General features: G+C 35.9%; 1 protein-coding gene across 1 annotated transcript; it reads left to right on the top strand.

The window, feature by feature from the left end:
• Window positions 1-556: 556 nt before the first annotated feature.
• Window positions 557-4,916, top strand: LOC145635834 (IQ domain-containing protein IQM1-like). The gene is made up of 9 exons (XM_081687201.1): window positions 557-1,013; window positions 1,930-2,472; window positions 2,574-2,688; window positions 2,784-2,849; window positions 3,181-3,269; window positions 3,391-3,478; window positions 3,594-3,824; window positions 3,912-4,013; window positions 4,223-4,916. The coding sequence occupies exons 2-9, from the start codon at window positions 1,970-1,972 to the stop codon at window positions 4,616-4,618; spliced, it is 1,590 nt and encodes a 529-aa protein (XP_081543327.1). The 5' UTR covers window positions 557-1,013; window positions 1,930-1,969; the 3' UTR covers window positions 4,619-4,916.
• The last annotated feature ends 7,049 nt before the right edge of the window (window positions 4,917-11,965 follow it).

Here is an 11,965-nt window from a genome sequence, read left to right as displayed (position 1 = left end):
TGAGTTGCTAAATTGAAAAATATAGATTGGATATCACCATTAGAGATAAAAAAAAAAAAAACTCATTTTGTATTTTAATACTCAAAGTTGAGTCTCACTAGATATAGTAAATGAAATAGTATAATGAAAAAAAAAAGTATGATCCAAGATTATCAAATAAATTATATATATATATATATATATATATATATATATATATATATATATATATATATATATATATATATATATATATATATATATATATATATATATATATAGTAACAATACAACCCATTTAAAAAAAAATATACTACATCCGTTACATATTATTTGTAATAATTTGATATAAAATAAATAGGAAAAATGTCTAATCGTTGCAAATAATATGTAACAGAATTAGTATATTAAAACTATATTTCGTACTTTGGTAAATTTCAAAGAACCACCGTGTGGAACAATAATAGTGAGTCTTCGTGGGGTTTAGCTTACAATAATTGACCATTCTTTTCTCCTTTTTTTTATTATTTTTTCTATAAAATACTCCCATTCTTCAAGTTCAAAGACCCATATATTTTTCTCTCTCTAAAGTCCTACCCATTAAAAAAACCAACCATTATTTCTTCCATTTTTTTTCTTCTAACTCGTGGGTTTGAACCCTTTATGATTTTATTTAACTTCATATTATTATTAAACCCTTAAAACTAGTCAAATTTTTCCATTAATTTTTTCCAAATTTTCTAGTCTAGTCTTTGTTCTCTTCAAAATTACCCTCTTACCACGAGATTTCCTTAAAGTTCGATCTTTTGTTTCTTAGTTTGCTGCCGTGTTCTATTTAGTAGACTTTGATTCAACCAAATCTTTGGAATATAATTTTCTAATATTAAGCTAAACTCTATGTATATAAATACATGACTAAACAAGTCTCTAGTATGGTCATAGTTCTAAAGCAAGTTTGAGTTTAGGAAGAGAAGCTAAGCAAGAAGAGAGTTGTAGAGTTTCGATTTAGTGAAGCACTTCTAAAGATACTCAAGGTACAGAATACTACACTTAATCGTTGTTGTTTTTTAAGTTTGAGTTAGCGATTTGATATACTGTTCATGTGTGTGAGATTGATTGATCTTGGATGTTGGTATAGACGTCGGGGAGTTTGTTATGGTCTTTCACTTCTTTTTATTGGTCTTTTGAAAGGACAACTTTTAAGAAAACGGGTTTAATTTGTACGTCTTGACCTGTTCAATACTTGCTTTTGTTATTAAGATTTATATTTGGTGGTGGTTGTTAACTTTGCTATATTGACAATATTGTTGTTTAATTTAATTTGCTTGATTGGTGTTGCTCAATTTTGCTCTAAATGTTATTTAGTGTGATAATTAATGTCCTTTTGGTTTGTTAATTACTCTGTAGATCATATATGTTCATGTAGATAATACTCCGTTTGGTCAATGTATAATACTAAGTATTTCATTTTGTTTGTACGGAAATTCAAAAAAATAATTGATGTGATGAAAAGCGCATAAAAATAAAGTACTTTAAAAAAGTGACAACCAAAATACATACTACCGAGTACCAAAAATGGCAAAAATGATGAATATCTATGTACAGAGCTAGTAAAAATGTACAATACGTGCCTAAAAAGGTTGACATTTTGCGAACGAAAAAAAAATGTGTTTATTTTGTTTGGCTCATTAGGAAATTAGTGAATAATTTGTTGGGTAAAATAAACTGTATCTGCTTTAATAATAAGGGAATAATTTATTGGAGATTTGGAAAGCAAAATTTTACCAAAAAAAAGAAGTGAAGATCATATTTAATAAGTCAAAAAGTTTAAAATATGTCAATTCTTTTTGTGTAGCTAACCAGGTGAGACCAATAAATATTCTTACACATTTTCTATGTTATCGTACTTTAATTTGCATATTCTAATCTAAATTTATTTCTTTTTTCAAGGTCAGAAGTATTATTCTTAGAGAAAATATTATATAAATCAATGGGATTATCAATTTCCATATTGATTTCTGCTTGGCATGAAATTCTGAGTCAAAACTTGTTCAATCTAGTCTGCAATGGCTGTCTATCTTCAAGGGCACGGCGCTTTCCATTGAGGACGGCGAGTTTTAAGAGAATTGAATCCTTTAAGAAGGGTACTCAGTCACCAAGAATTGCAGAGACGGATCTAAGTTCAGAAATGGGTGTTAGGAATTTTTCGAGTTTACAAGACCACAAGCCGGAAAAAATACTGCTTGAGAAGTCACCTTCTTTTAACTCTCTAGTACAAGAGTATGATCCTAGTAATGCTCCACGTAAAATGAGTTCGAATGGATTAAATCACAAGCCTCTGCCTGCAATCACTCTTCCTGAGCCCGCGGTACTATTTTCTCCAAGGCCGGTTTCTGAGCTTGATGCTGCTGCAATTAAGCTGCAGAAAGTGTACAAGAGTTACAGGACTCGAAGAAACCTTGCTGATTGTGCTGTTGTAGTTGAAGAGTTATGGTTAGTATTGAAAACATAAAAATACTGTATGATCAACTTTTAATATGCTGATATTTTGTGCATATTGATTAATCTGTTGTATATTTAATATATTTGTGTAGGTGGAAGGCGTTAGATTTTGCTTCGCTTAAGAGAAGCTCTGTATCATTTTTCGATACCAATAAACAGGAAACTGCTGTTGCAAAGTGGGCAAGGGCGAAAACAAGAGTTGCCAAGGTAATATCAGTAATAATTCAGTGAAAATTTTGTGTTTTTTCAATTAGTTCTTCTGTAATGCTAAATTTTCGTCGTTATGCTAATTTTATCTATAGGTGGGAAAAGGCCTGTCTCAAAATGAGAAAGCTCAGAAGTTAGCTCTACGACATTGGCTCGAAGCTGTAAGTCCTCAAACTCGCCTTAAAGTATTAAACTAAGCTTTTCATGATCTAATGAATTATGAGGCCAATGAGGGGTCTAAGTATACAAGAAAAACAATTTGAGACAAACTAGATTTCTCAATCATGCTACAATTATTTCCATCTCTTAGCCACCAACTACTTCAATAATAACTATAATAGTTCGATAAACTTGTTGTCTTGACAGTTAAACAAATAGTTATTTCGCCGAATTATTGGTTTTAAGAGTGTTGAAAAGTTGTATAATCTCACCAACTATCAAGTATCAATCATCTAAATCATTTTCTTGTCCTGTTTTTCTTTTTTCGTACAGATTGATCCACGCCATAGATACGGGCACAACTTGCATATTTATTATGATGTTTGGTTTCAAAGCGAAAGCAGTCAACCATTCTTTTACTGGTATGTACTTCTGCAACATACTGTAATAATTTGATGTTTTTACTAAGTGATATAAAATTAACAAGATTTTACTGACCTTTTCAACTATTGTTAATCCTTTCGTTTGATTTTGATGATGAAGGTTGGATATTGGAGACGGGAAAGAGGTTAATCTTGAGAAATGCCCAAGGACCAAAATGCAGCAGCAATGCATCAAATATCTTGGACCGGTAATTAGTCCTACATATCCTTTTTTTTTCTTCCTTTTTTTGCACTTTAGTCTATTGATTTGGTGTTTGTCTAGTCATGTATAGATGTTTTACAATGTAATTGTTTTAAATTCAGAATGAAAGAGAAGCATACGAAGTAATTGTAGAAGATGGGAAGCTTACATACAAACAAAGCGGAAACTTAGTTCATACTGCAGGGGACTGCAAATGGATATTTGTCCTCAGTGCATCAAGATCCTTGTATGTGGGACAGAAAAAGAAAGGTCTGTTTCAACACTCGAGTTTTCTGGCTGGTGCTGCTACGACTGCTGCTGGACGAATGATTGCTGTCAAAGGGGTTCTTGAGGTACACTTTGATTAGTACTAAAATTGTCAATTCAATACATGATCATCTACAGAATAATGACTAAGATGTGTATGTCTATGTTTTCAGGCTTTATGGCCATACAGCGGTCACTATCTTCCGACTGAAGAGAACTTCAATGAGCTCATGAGCTTCTTTAGGGATAACAATGTTGATCTCACCAATGTTAAGGTACTAACTCAAAAGCATAAATCACACTATAAGATGATAAAAAGAACATAAAACAAAGCATGCCTAGGATTGACAAATGACTTGGGCTCGGTTTTAATCAGTAAAATCAGCAACTGTAAATCACAACAAAAGCATAAAATTGTATGTTACAAATTCTGTTTTGATTAAAACATGCTAACAATGTGCTGTATCAACTGTAAATTCTGCAGAAGTATGCATACAACGAGGAAGGTTCGTTTAAAGTTCCTGAAGACGAAAGTTCTCCTGAGAAGACAGCAGATGTCACAGAAGCAACTAATGAAGAAGATATACCAGCTGATGGCAAGGCCAAAGCCAAAGATGACCGTGAATCAGAACCATTCTCCTTTGCCAGACGCTTGTCCTGCAAATGGGTCACTGGTAATGGACCTAGGATTGGCTGTGTTAGGGACTACCCATTGGACTTACAATCCCAGGCACTCGAACAAGTCAACCTCTCACCACGCATTACAACTAGATCATATGGCCCAATTCCTTCTCCAAGGCCTAGTCCAAAGGTTCGCGTCTCTCCAAGGCTTGCATACATGGGCTTACCAAGTCCAAGAACACAGATGGCCGCAGCCTAAGCTACCGAACATTGTTAAGCCTTGTGCATAACTATGATGGGGTGTAAAACCTGAAGACAGGCACCTCTGGTGCCTACTTAGTGTGATTTGCTGTAGAACTAACTTATTTCTTCATTTTTTCAATTGTTTTTTCCCCCCCTTTTTTTTTTCCAACCTTGTTTTTTTTGTTTAAATAACAACTTTTAGATCCTAAATCATGATGTAAAGATGGTCAAAATGACAAAATGTAATCATGATCTTACTCTTATTATGTATATGTATGAAATCAAAGAATGAATGAAAGTGAACATTTTAATCTTTGACTGTGTACTTGGAAACGTCATTTGGTTGTTTTTGCCAGTTCATGTAATGCTTATTGAGTTATGGAAAACTTTTGTATACACCCGGTTTTCAGTAATTTACTGTACAATGGGTACACTTTTGTCAGATTTAGTGTCACTTTTGTCAAATTTAGTGTCACTTTTGTCAAATTTATCAATAATAAAGCATAAATAATTCTTATATATGTCACGGTAACTTTTGTGCGTTTTAGTGTAACTTTTGCACATTTTATTGTCACTTTATAACGGATATTCAGTAATTTAGTTAACATCCGTTTTATTTAAAAGTTTGTGTTGAGTTATTGGGTTGAACAAAATACTTGTGGGTCATCAACTAGTCACAATTCAATATTTATGTATGGCACATTGACAAAATCTATATTATTTTTTTGACCATTGACTTGACAAATTGCTAATCATGTACTTCGTATTTCACGTTTTTTGTTAAGGGACCTACGCTAAAAGGATATTTATTTTGTTTTTAATTTAAATAAAAAATTAAACATGAATATAAATACACACAAAGAAATAATAAGGTCATATTATTATATATTGCCCATTGTTTAACATCTAGAACTTGTTTGTTAGACATCTTTAATTTTCTAAAATATCCAAAAAAAAAAAAAAAAAAAAAAAAAATTAAAAATCACACAGGAAAAACTCCTACAATTGAAGATTAATGCTAGTCACAAATAATTTATACTTTTAAACTGTGTTTCCCGGACGATGCCCCGGATTGCTAGTTTGTACTTCTTTAATTTGATAATTATGTTCAACTGTTTTATAGCTAGTGTATGATTTGGGCGTTATCTCAGATGTTACGGTTTTTTTTTTACTTCATATGTATTTATTTTCAAATCCTGTGAAAAATAAATAAATTAAGTAACTTCTAATTTAAAAGGAATATATAATGTTAAATACGTGAAATTTAAAACACTAATAAAAGCTAATTGAGAGGGTAAGTGTGTAGCATTTATTTGTTGGAGGTTGATGGTTCGTATCTAAATAAAACCATATTCTATTAATTTTGTTAAATGAAGTCGCAAGCTTACGTGTCGCTAACGTGTCATTGTGACATGTTGTCATATGAGGTGTTCCAAATGGAGGGTTGTGAGACAATGAAATTATGTCTCGCAAGGACAATATAGGCATTTCATACGTCATTTTAGAGATGTCTCATTGAGCTGTTAAATCATACCATTGGAACTTCAGTGGTACAAAATACACTTCAGTGGTATAAAAATATAGTCTCAGACTCGGTGGTAGTGGTCCCATTAAATTTTTCTCCATTTTGCACGTGAAGTGGGGCCCACACTACCTTTCTCACTCTTCTTATCTCTCTCCACATTTCTCTCTCTTCATTGTACCTTTTTATTTTTTTAATAATTGTAAGACACTTTACTTTGTCTCACAACACTCTCTTTTTACTTCCTCGTTGTCATATATGTTGAAGAGTGTCATGTGCCACCTGCCTTTATATATATATATATATATATATATATATATATATATATATATATATATATATATATATATATATATATATATATATATAAATATAATTGATAATTGTATTAATAATTAATGTTTTAGATGTTAACTTTAGTATAATATCAAGTGCACCTTCTTTCATAAAAAAAAATAAAAAAATTCAAGTGCACGGAGTATATATTATAATAAGTTGCTATTGGTTTATTGAAAAAGTGAATTGTATTTGCCATTTTAATAATTAAGAATCTTAATCGACAAAAAAAATACAAAAAGTTTGTTGATATGTAACACAATTTTCGCAAGTGAGTATCTTTTTTTTTTTTTTTTTTTTTTTTTTGACAATCAAGAAAACAGAGAAGACTCATATGCCCTTTCTTGTTGTAACTGCAAGTTTATGGGCTTCAAAGACTCTACTTCTATTTACTTTCCTAATCGCAAAACTTTGGAATGAGAGAGCATATATTTTAACTTCTTCTACAATTTTCTTGATCTCCCTTCTGGCTTTAGTACTATCCGAGACTGCTTGGGCCAACTCCATAGAATCAGTAAGCATCACAACGTTGTCCCTTTCTAAATTCGAGTTTTGTAGAGCCATTAGTGCCGCTTTAGCCTCAGCTTGACAGGGTGAGGTAGCAAAAACTGGACTTTTGCCCCTGTCAATTACATTACCTCTATCTTTAATTACCCACCCAACAGCTGCTCTCCATGCCTTTCTAAGCTTGCTGACCACTTTCTTCCAAGCACCATCAATGATGATAGTGTACCTCTGGTTTGCTGGCTCGTCATTGGCTTGGTTTGCATATGAACTTTGGTGACTGCCCTCAGCTTCCCTAGTGGCTGCCATTCGACCCCTTTGTCCATCAGTTTTAGTGTTAATCCCTGAGTCCCATCTCTGCTTCCAATGCTGCGCCAATATGATAATACTATGCGGGAGACTAAGGAATTATTGAGGCTGATGTTATTTCTTGACAACCAGATACTCTAGAGAGTACTCACGAATTCCATGGTTGAATGATTTTGATCGTCATCCGTTGAAAGCAAATAAAATAAGAAGTTAGACACCCAAGTATTAATGTCAAGATTCCTTCCTATTTCTGAATTGATGCCCAAAATGCTGCATTTCCAGATTCTTGTAGACACTTCACACTCCCTGAACAGGTGGCTAGTGGTCTCTTCTTCCGCGTTGCATAGCTTGCATTTTGTGTCAATGTCAATGCCCCTTTTCTTTAGGTTACTCAATGTTGGCAGAGCATTGTTCATCAATTTCCAGATGAAAATCTTGTGCTTAGGCCAAATTTTCGATTTCCACCATATTTTCCAGAAGCTAGAAGTTGGGGCTCCATTGTTATTGCTACCATGTGCCTGCCAATATCCCGATCTTAAAGAGTAATGCCCTGTACTCGAAGGACCCCAATCCCAACCATCATATTGCAGTTGGTTACCGAGGTGAATAGAAAGGATATCCTTTGCTATAACGGGGCCAAACCATTTCCATACTAAACCCACCTTCCATTTGCCCTACTCGTCAAGCAAATCACTGACAAGAACTGGTTTTTGCTCTGTGGAAGTAAGCTGACTGTCCTTGCATTTGATAATTTTATCAGTCACCCACCAGTCATGCTCCACCTTTATGCTCTTACCATTAGCTATGGTTCTTCTAAGGCCACCCCGCAAGTGATAAATACTCTTGAATATGCTTCTAGCACCCCAAGACATTGAGGTCTTCATCTCACCTCTTTGTCCTCTGTCAAACCAGTCATCCTTGTACTTTGCTCTGAAGATCTTGCTAACATTTAATTGCGGGTTAGAGTGCATCCTCCATGCTTGCTTGAAAACAAGAGCCTGGTTGAGACTCTTAAGGTTCCTCAGACCAATACCTCCTTCATGCTTGTGCTTTTCAAGGAGAGACGTTTTCCTCCAGTAGATCGGCCTTATCTCCATGAAGGAAGACCACCAGAATCTCAGGATAGAGAAGAAGCTTTTTAATGATTTTTTGGGGTAGCATATAGCTACTAAGAATGTGGTTGGCCATGGCGATAAGGATGCCATTTATGAGAATCAATCTTCCCGCTTGAGATAACTTGAGGAACTTCCATGACGATAGCTTTGAAACAATTTTATCCAGTATTTCTTGAAAGACTCAAGTGGATCTTCCATCGACGTCCATTGGACATCCCAAGTATGTGCCCATCTTGTCATTGTCTCTCACCCTAAGATACTTTTTAGAATTTTTTTGAATCTTAAAGGCATGTTTTTTGAGAAGATTACATACGATTTATTGAAGTTTACCATTTCACCAGAAAGATTGTAGAATTGGTCAATAGCATTCTTCATCACACCAAAATTTTCAATATCGGCTTTGAGGAAAAACAAAGCATCGTCGGCAAAGAAGAGATGAGATATAGACGGCCTTGAGCGTGAAACTTTAATTCCTTTGAGGCTGCCTGAAATTTGTAGGTGGTCGAGTCTTCTCAAGAGGACCTCTATACATAATATGAAGATGTAAGGCGATATCGGGTCTCCTTGACGCAATCCCGAGTTTGGCACTATTCTCTCTGAGGGCTCACCATTAATGAGGACACGATAGGAGACCGTAGAGATGCATTGCATAATCCATTGAACCAAAAGGGAAGGGAAGTTCATTTGGATTAGAACATTTTTCACAAAATTCCAGCTTATCCTATCATACGCCTTGTTAAGATCGACCTTCAGGATGCTCTCAAATTTCCCGGGAATTACCTTCTTCTTAATTTTGTGGAGAAATTCATGTCCCACCAAGATACTGTCAGAAATGGACCTCCCAGGGACGAAAGAATTTTGTCACTCTCCCACCAGATCACCTATGATATGTCAAAGTCTTTTCACAAGGCATTTTGATATGATCTTGTACGATGTATTGCACAAACTTATCGGTCTGAAATCTGACACCAACTCAGGGTTATTAACTTTTGGGATGAGGGTGATGAAGGTTTCATTGAGCTCCCTAAGTAAATAACCCTCTCTAAAGAAAGCCGAGCAAGAGCCAAACACATCATCTTCTACTGTCTTCTAGTTTTGCTGAAAAAAAGAGGGAGGAATACCATCAGGACCTGGGGATTTATGGCCCTTCGTGCTGAAAGCAGCTTGCTTCACTTCTTTTTTTGTGAATCGGAGCCCTAACAAGCTAATGTGCTTATCAGAGAGCTTAGGAATAGAATGCTTCCAGTCGTCCCAGTTGCTACAATCCCATTCTTGAGGAGTACCTGCATTAAATAAATCTGCAAAGAAGTTGTTAAATAAAGCATGAATAGAGGGATCATCGGAGCACCAGGTTCCCTCATTGTTCTTAAGTCCTTTTATTTCATTTTTCAATTTTCGGGTAGTGGCACACTTGTAGAAAAAGGAGGTGTTGAGATCAGAGAGATTATCCCATTTTGTCCTTGCCCTTTGTCTCCAATACTTCTGTCTTGCAGTGATGGAATGTATAGCGTTCCTCCTGGCATTGATGTCATTTTGCATATCAGAATGGGAGGAGATTGAACTTTGTAGAGTTGCTGCTTCATCAGAGATGGCTTTCCCGTCAATGTGGTTTGACCTTTTGAAGTTCAAACACCAACTTTTACAGATTTTAAGAGTTCCCTGCAACTTCCTCTGGAGGGAGAACATGGCAGACCCTTGCTTGTTCTTTTCCCATTCTACTCTGATAGCTTCTTTAATTTCAGAAAACTCAAGGCACCAGTCTTCTAATTTATATGGTCTTCTCTTTTTTGAAGGTGGGGAATGGGTTGAGACGAATATGGGGCTGTGGTCGGAGAGAAGGATAGGGAGGTTCATCGTGAATGTAGTAGGACAGAGATTTCTCTAGGAGTCATTGCCATAGGCTTTATCTAGTGTTTAAAAAATGCCTCATCATTGTCTCTGTTATTAGTCCAAGTGTACCGAACTCCATAGGAGGGAAGCTTCGACAGACCACATTCAATTTTCCATTTTAAGAACTGGTTCACCCTGGTATCACATTACTGCCTCCCAATTTTTGGTTTAGATTTTCAGTTTAGTTAAAATCACCCATTATGAGCATATTTCCAGGGTGTGACCAAATTAAGGCCCTCAAAGTATCCCATAATAACTGTATATCACATAAATATGGGGAACCATAAACAAACAGAACATACAAAAACTGGTTAAATTCATCATTCACTGAGTACAGAAAATAGTTAACATCCTAAAAGAGGACTTTTACATTGATATTCTTATTCCAACACAAATAAGTCCCTCCCCTAGATTCCACAGAGTCAACACTACTACTATTATCAAAACCCTAAGAATGGAAAATTATTGGGTCCAAAACAGCAGCAGAAGTCTTAGTTTCCGAAAGAAAGATAATGTCAATGTCCGAGTGACCTGCCAACCACTTGATAATGGGAATTGCGGGAGGATTGGTTGAAGATAAGCCCCTTCAATTCCACGCCAGAGCTCTCATATAGACTCTGGGGGCTGTATCGGGCCAGCCACAATACCTTCAGAGTTGGAGGACAAGTAATTGTTTAAGTCCTCATCAGCGGAGAAACCAAATTTAAGCTCACGAAAACCATTGCAGTTATTCTGGATTTTCTTCCTCTTCCTAGACGGTTCTTCAACCGGACTAGACGGTTCAGAGAGAGAAAGGAAGTGAGAGTCACGTGAGGTAGACTTCTCTTTTCCTTTTATCCCCTTCTTCTTTAGCAGAACTTGTAGTGTTCTGTTCTTCCTCGGCTTTCTGGTGGCTTTCTTTGCCTTGTTCAACCATAGAGAACGGGGAGGGAGGTCATTCAGGTTTGGGAGAGGTCTGGGGGGTTTGTTTAAATCGAAGGTAAATCCATCTTCAATGGGGAGTTCAGGAATTGCAAAGAGGAACTCTTCTTCTGAAGCAGGGGAATTTGGTGGGTTTGGGATGATAAGTTCTGGGTTAGCCCAGGGGTCAGAGTTATCTAGGAGAGCACAGGAAAAGGGGTAAAGGCTGGAAGGAAGGTAAGCATTGTTCGAACCAGTGAATTTGGTTGAGCTATCAACCTCAGAGCAAGAGTCATCAGAGGAATCTACCAAAGGTTCCTTCCCTTTCCGAGACATAGGGGGTGTAATTTGGGTAGAAGCAGCTATATGTTTAGGGCGAAAGGGGTCAACAGATTGGTTGATAGGCGTGAGTACCTTATCAGCATTTTCAATGACAACGCAGTGGTTCAGGTCAATGATATAGGCGGCTTCATGGTGGTGGCCCCGTAGGATATCTTTTGGGTATGGCTTGTTATTCATGATGATACGAGGTTTTTGTATTCTTCTTAAAAGGGAAAGGTTTTTTTGTTTAGCAATATTCTGAGAGGTGTGTTTTGGATGAGAGTTGTCGGAGTTAAATGAATATTTATAGGGGGGTAGGGTTAATTAAGATTAGTGGTTGGGTAAATGGGGGATGAACACTGCAGGGAACATATGTCTCTAACAGAGCTTTGGGAAGGTGTTGGATATCTGGGGACTCTTTTGTATTATCTGTAATTCCCCGTGAGTGATAATTAAGGCGGGATCT

Source organism: Chenopodium album, chromosome 6 (genome assembly GCF_948465745.1).
Source record: "Chenopodium album chromosome 6, dcCheAlbu1.1, whole genome shotgun sequence".
NCBI lineage: Eukaryota > Viridiplantae > Streptophyta > Magnoliopsida > Caryophyllales > Amaranthaceae > Chenopodium > Chenopodium album.
Note: the sequence above shows the minus strand (reverse complement) of the source record. Positions and strands in the feature narration are given on the sequence as shown.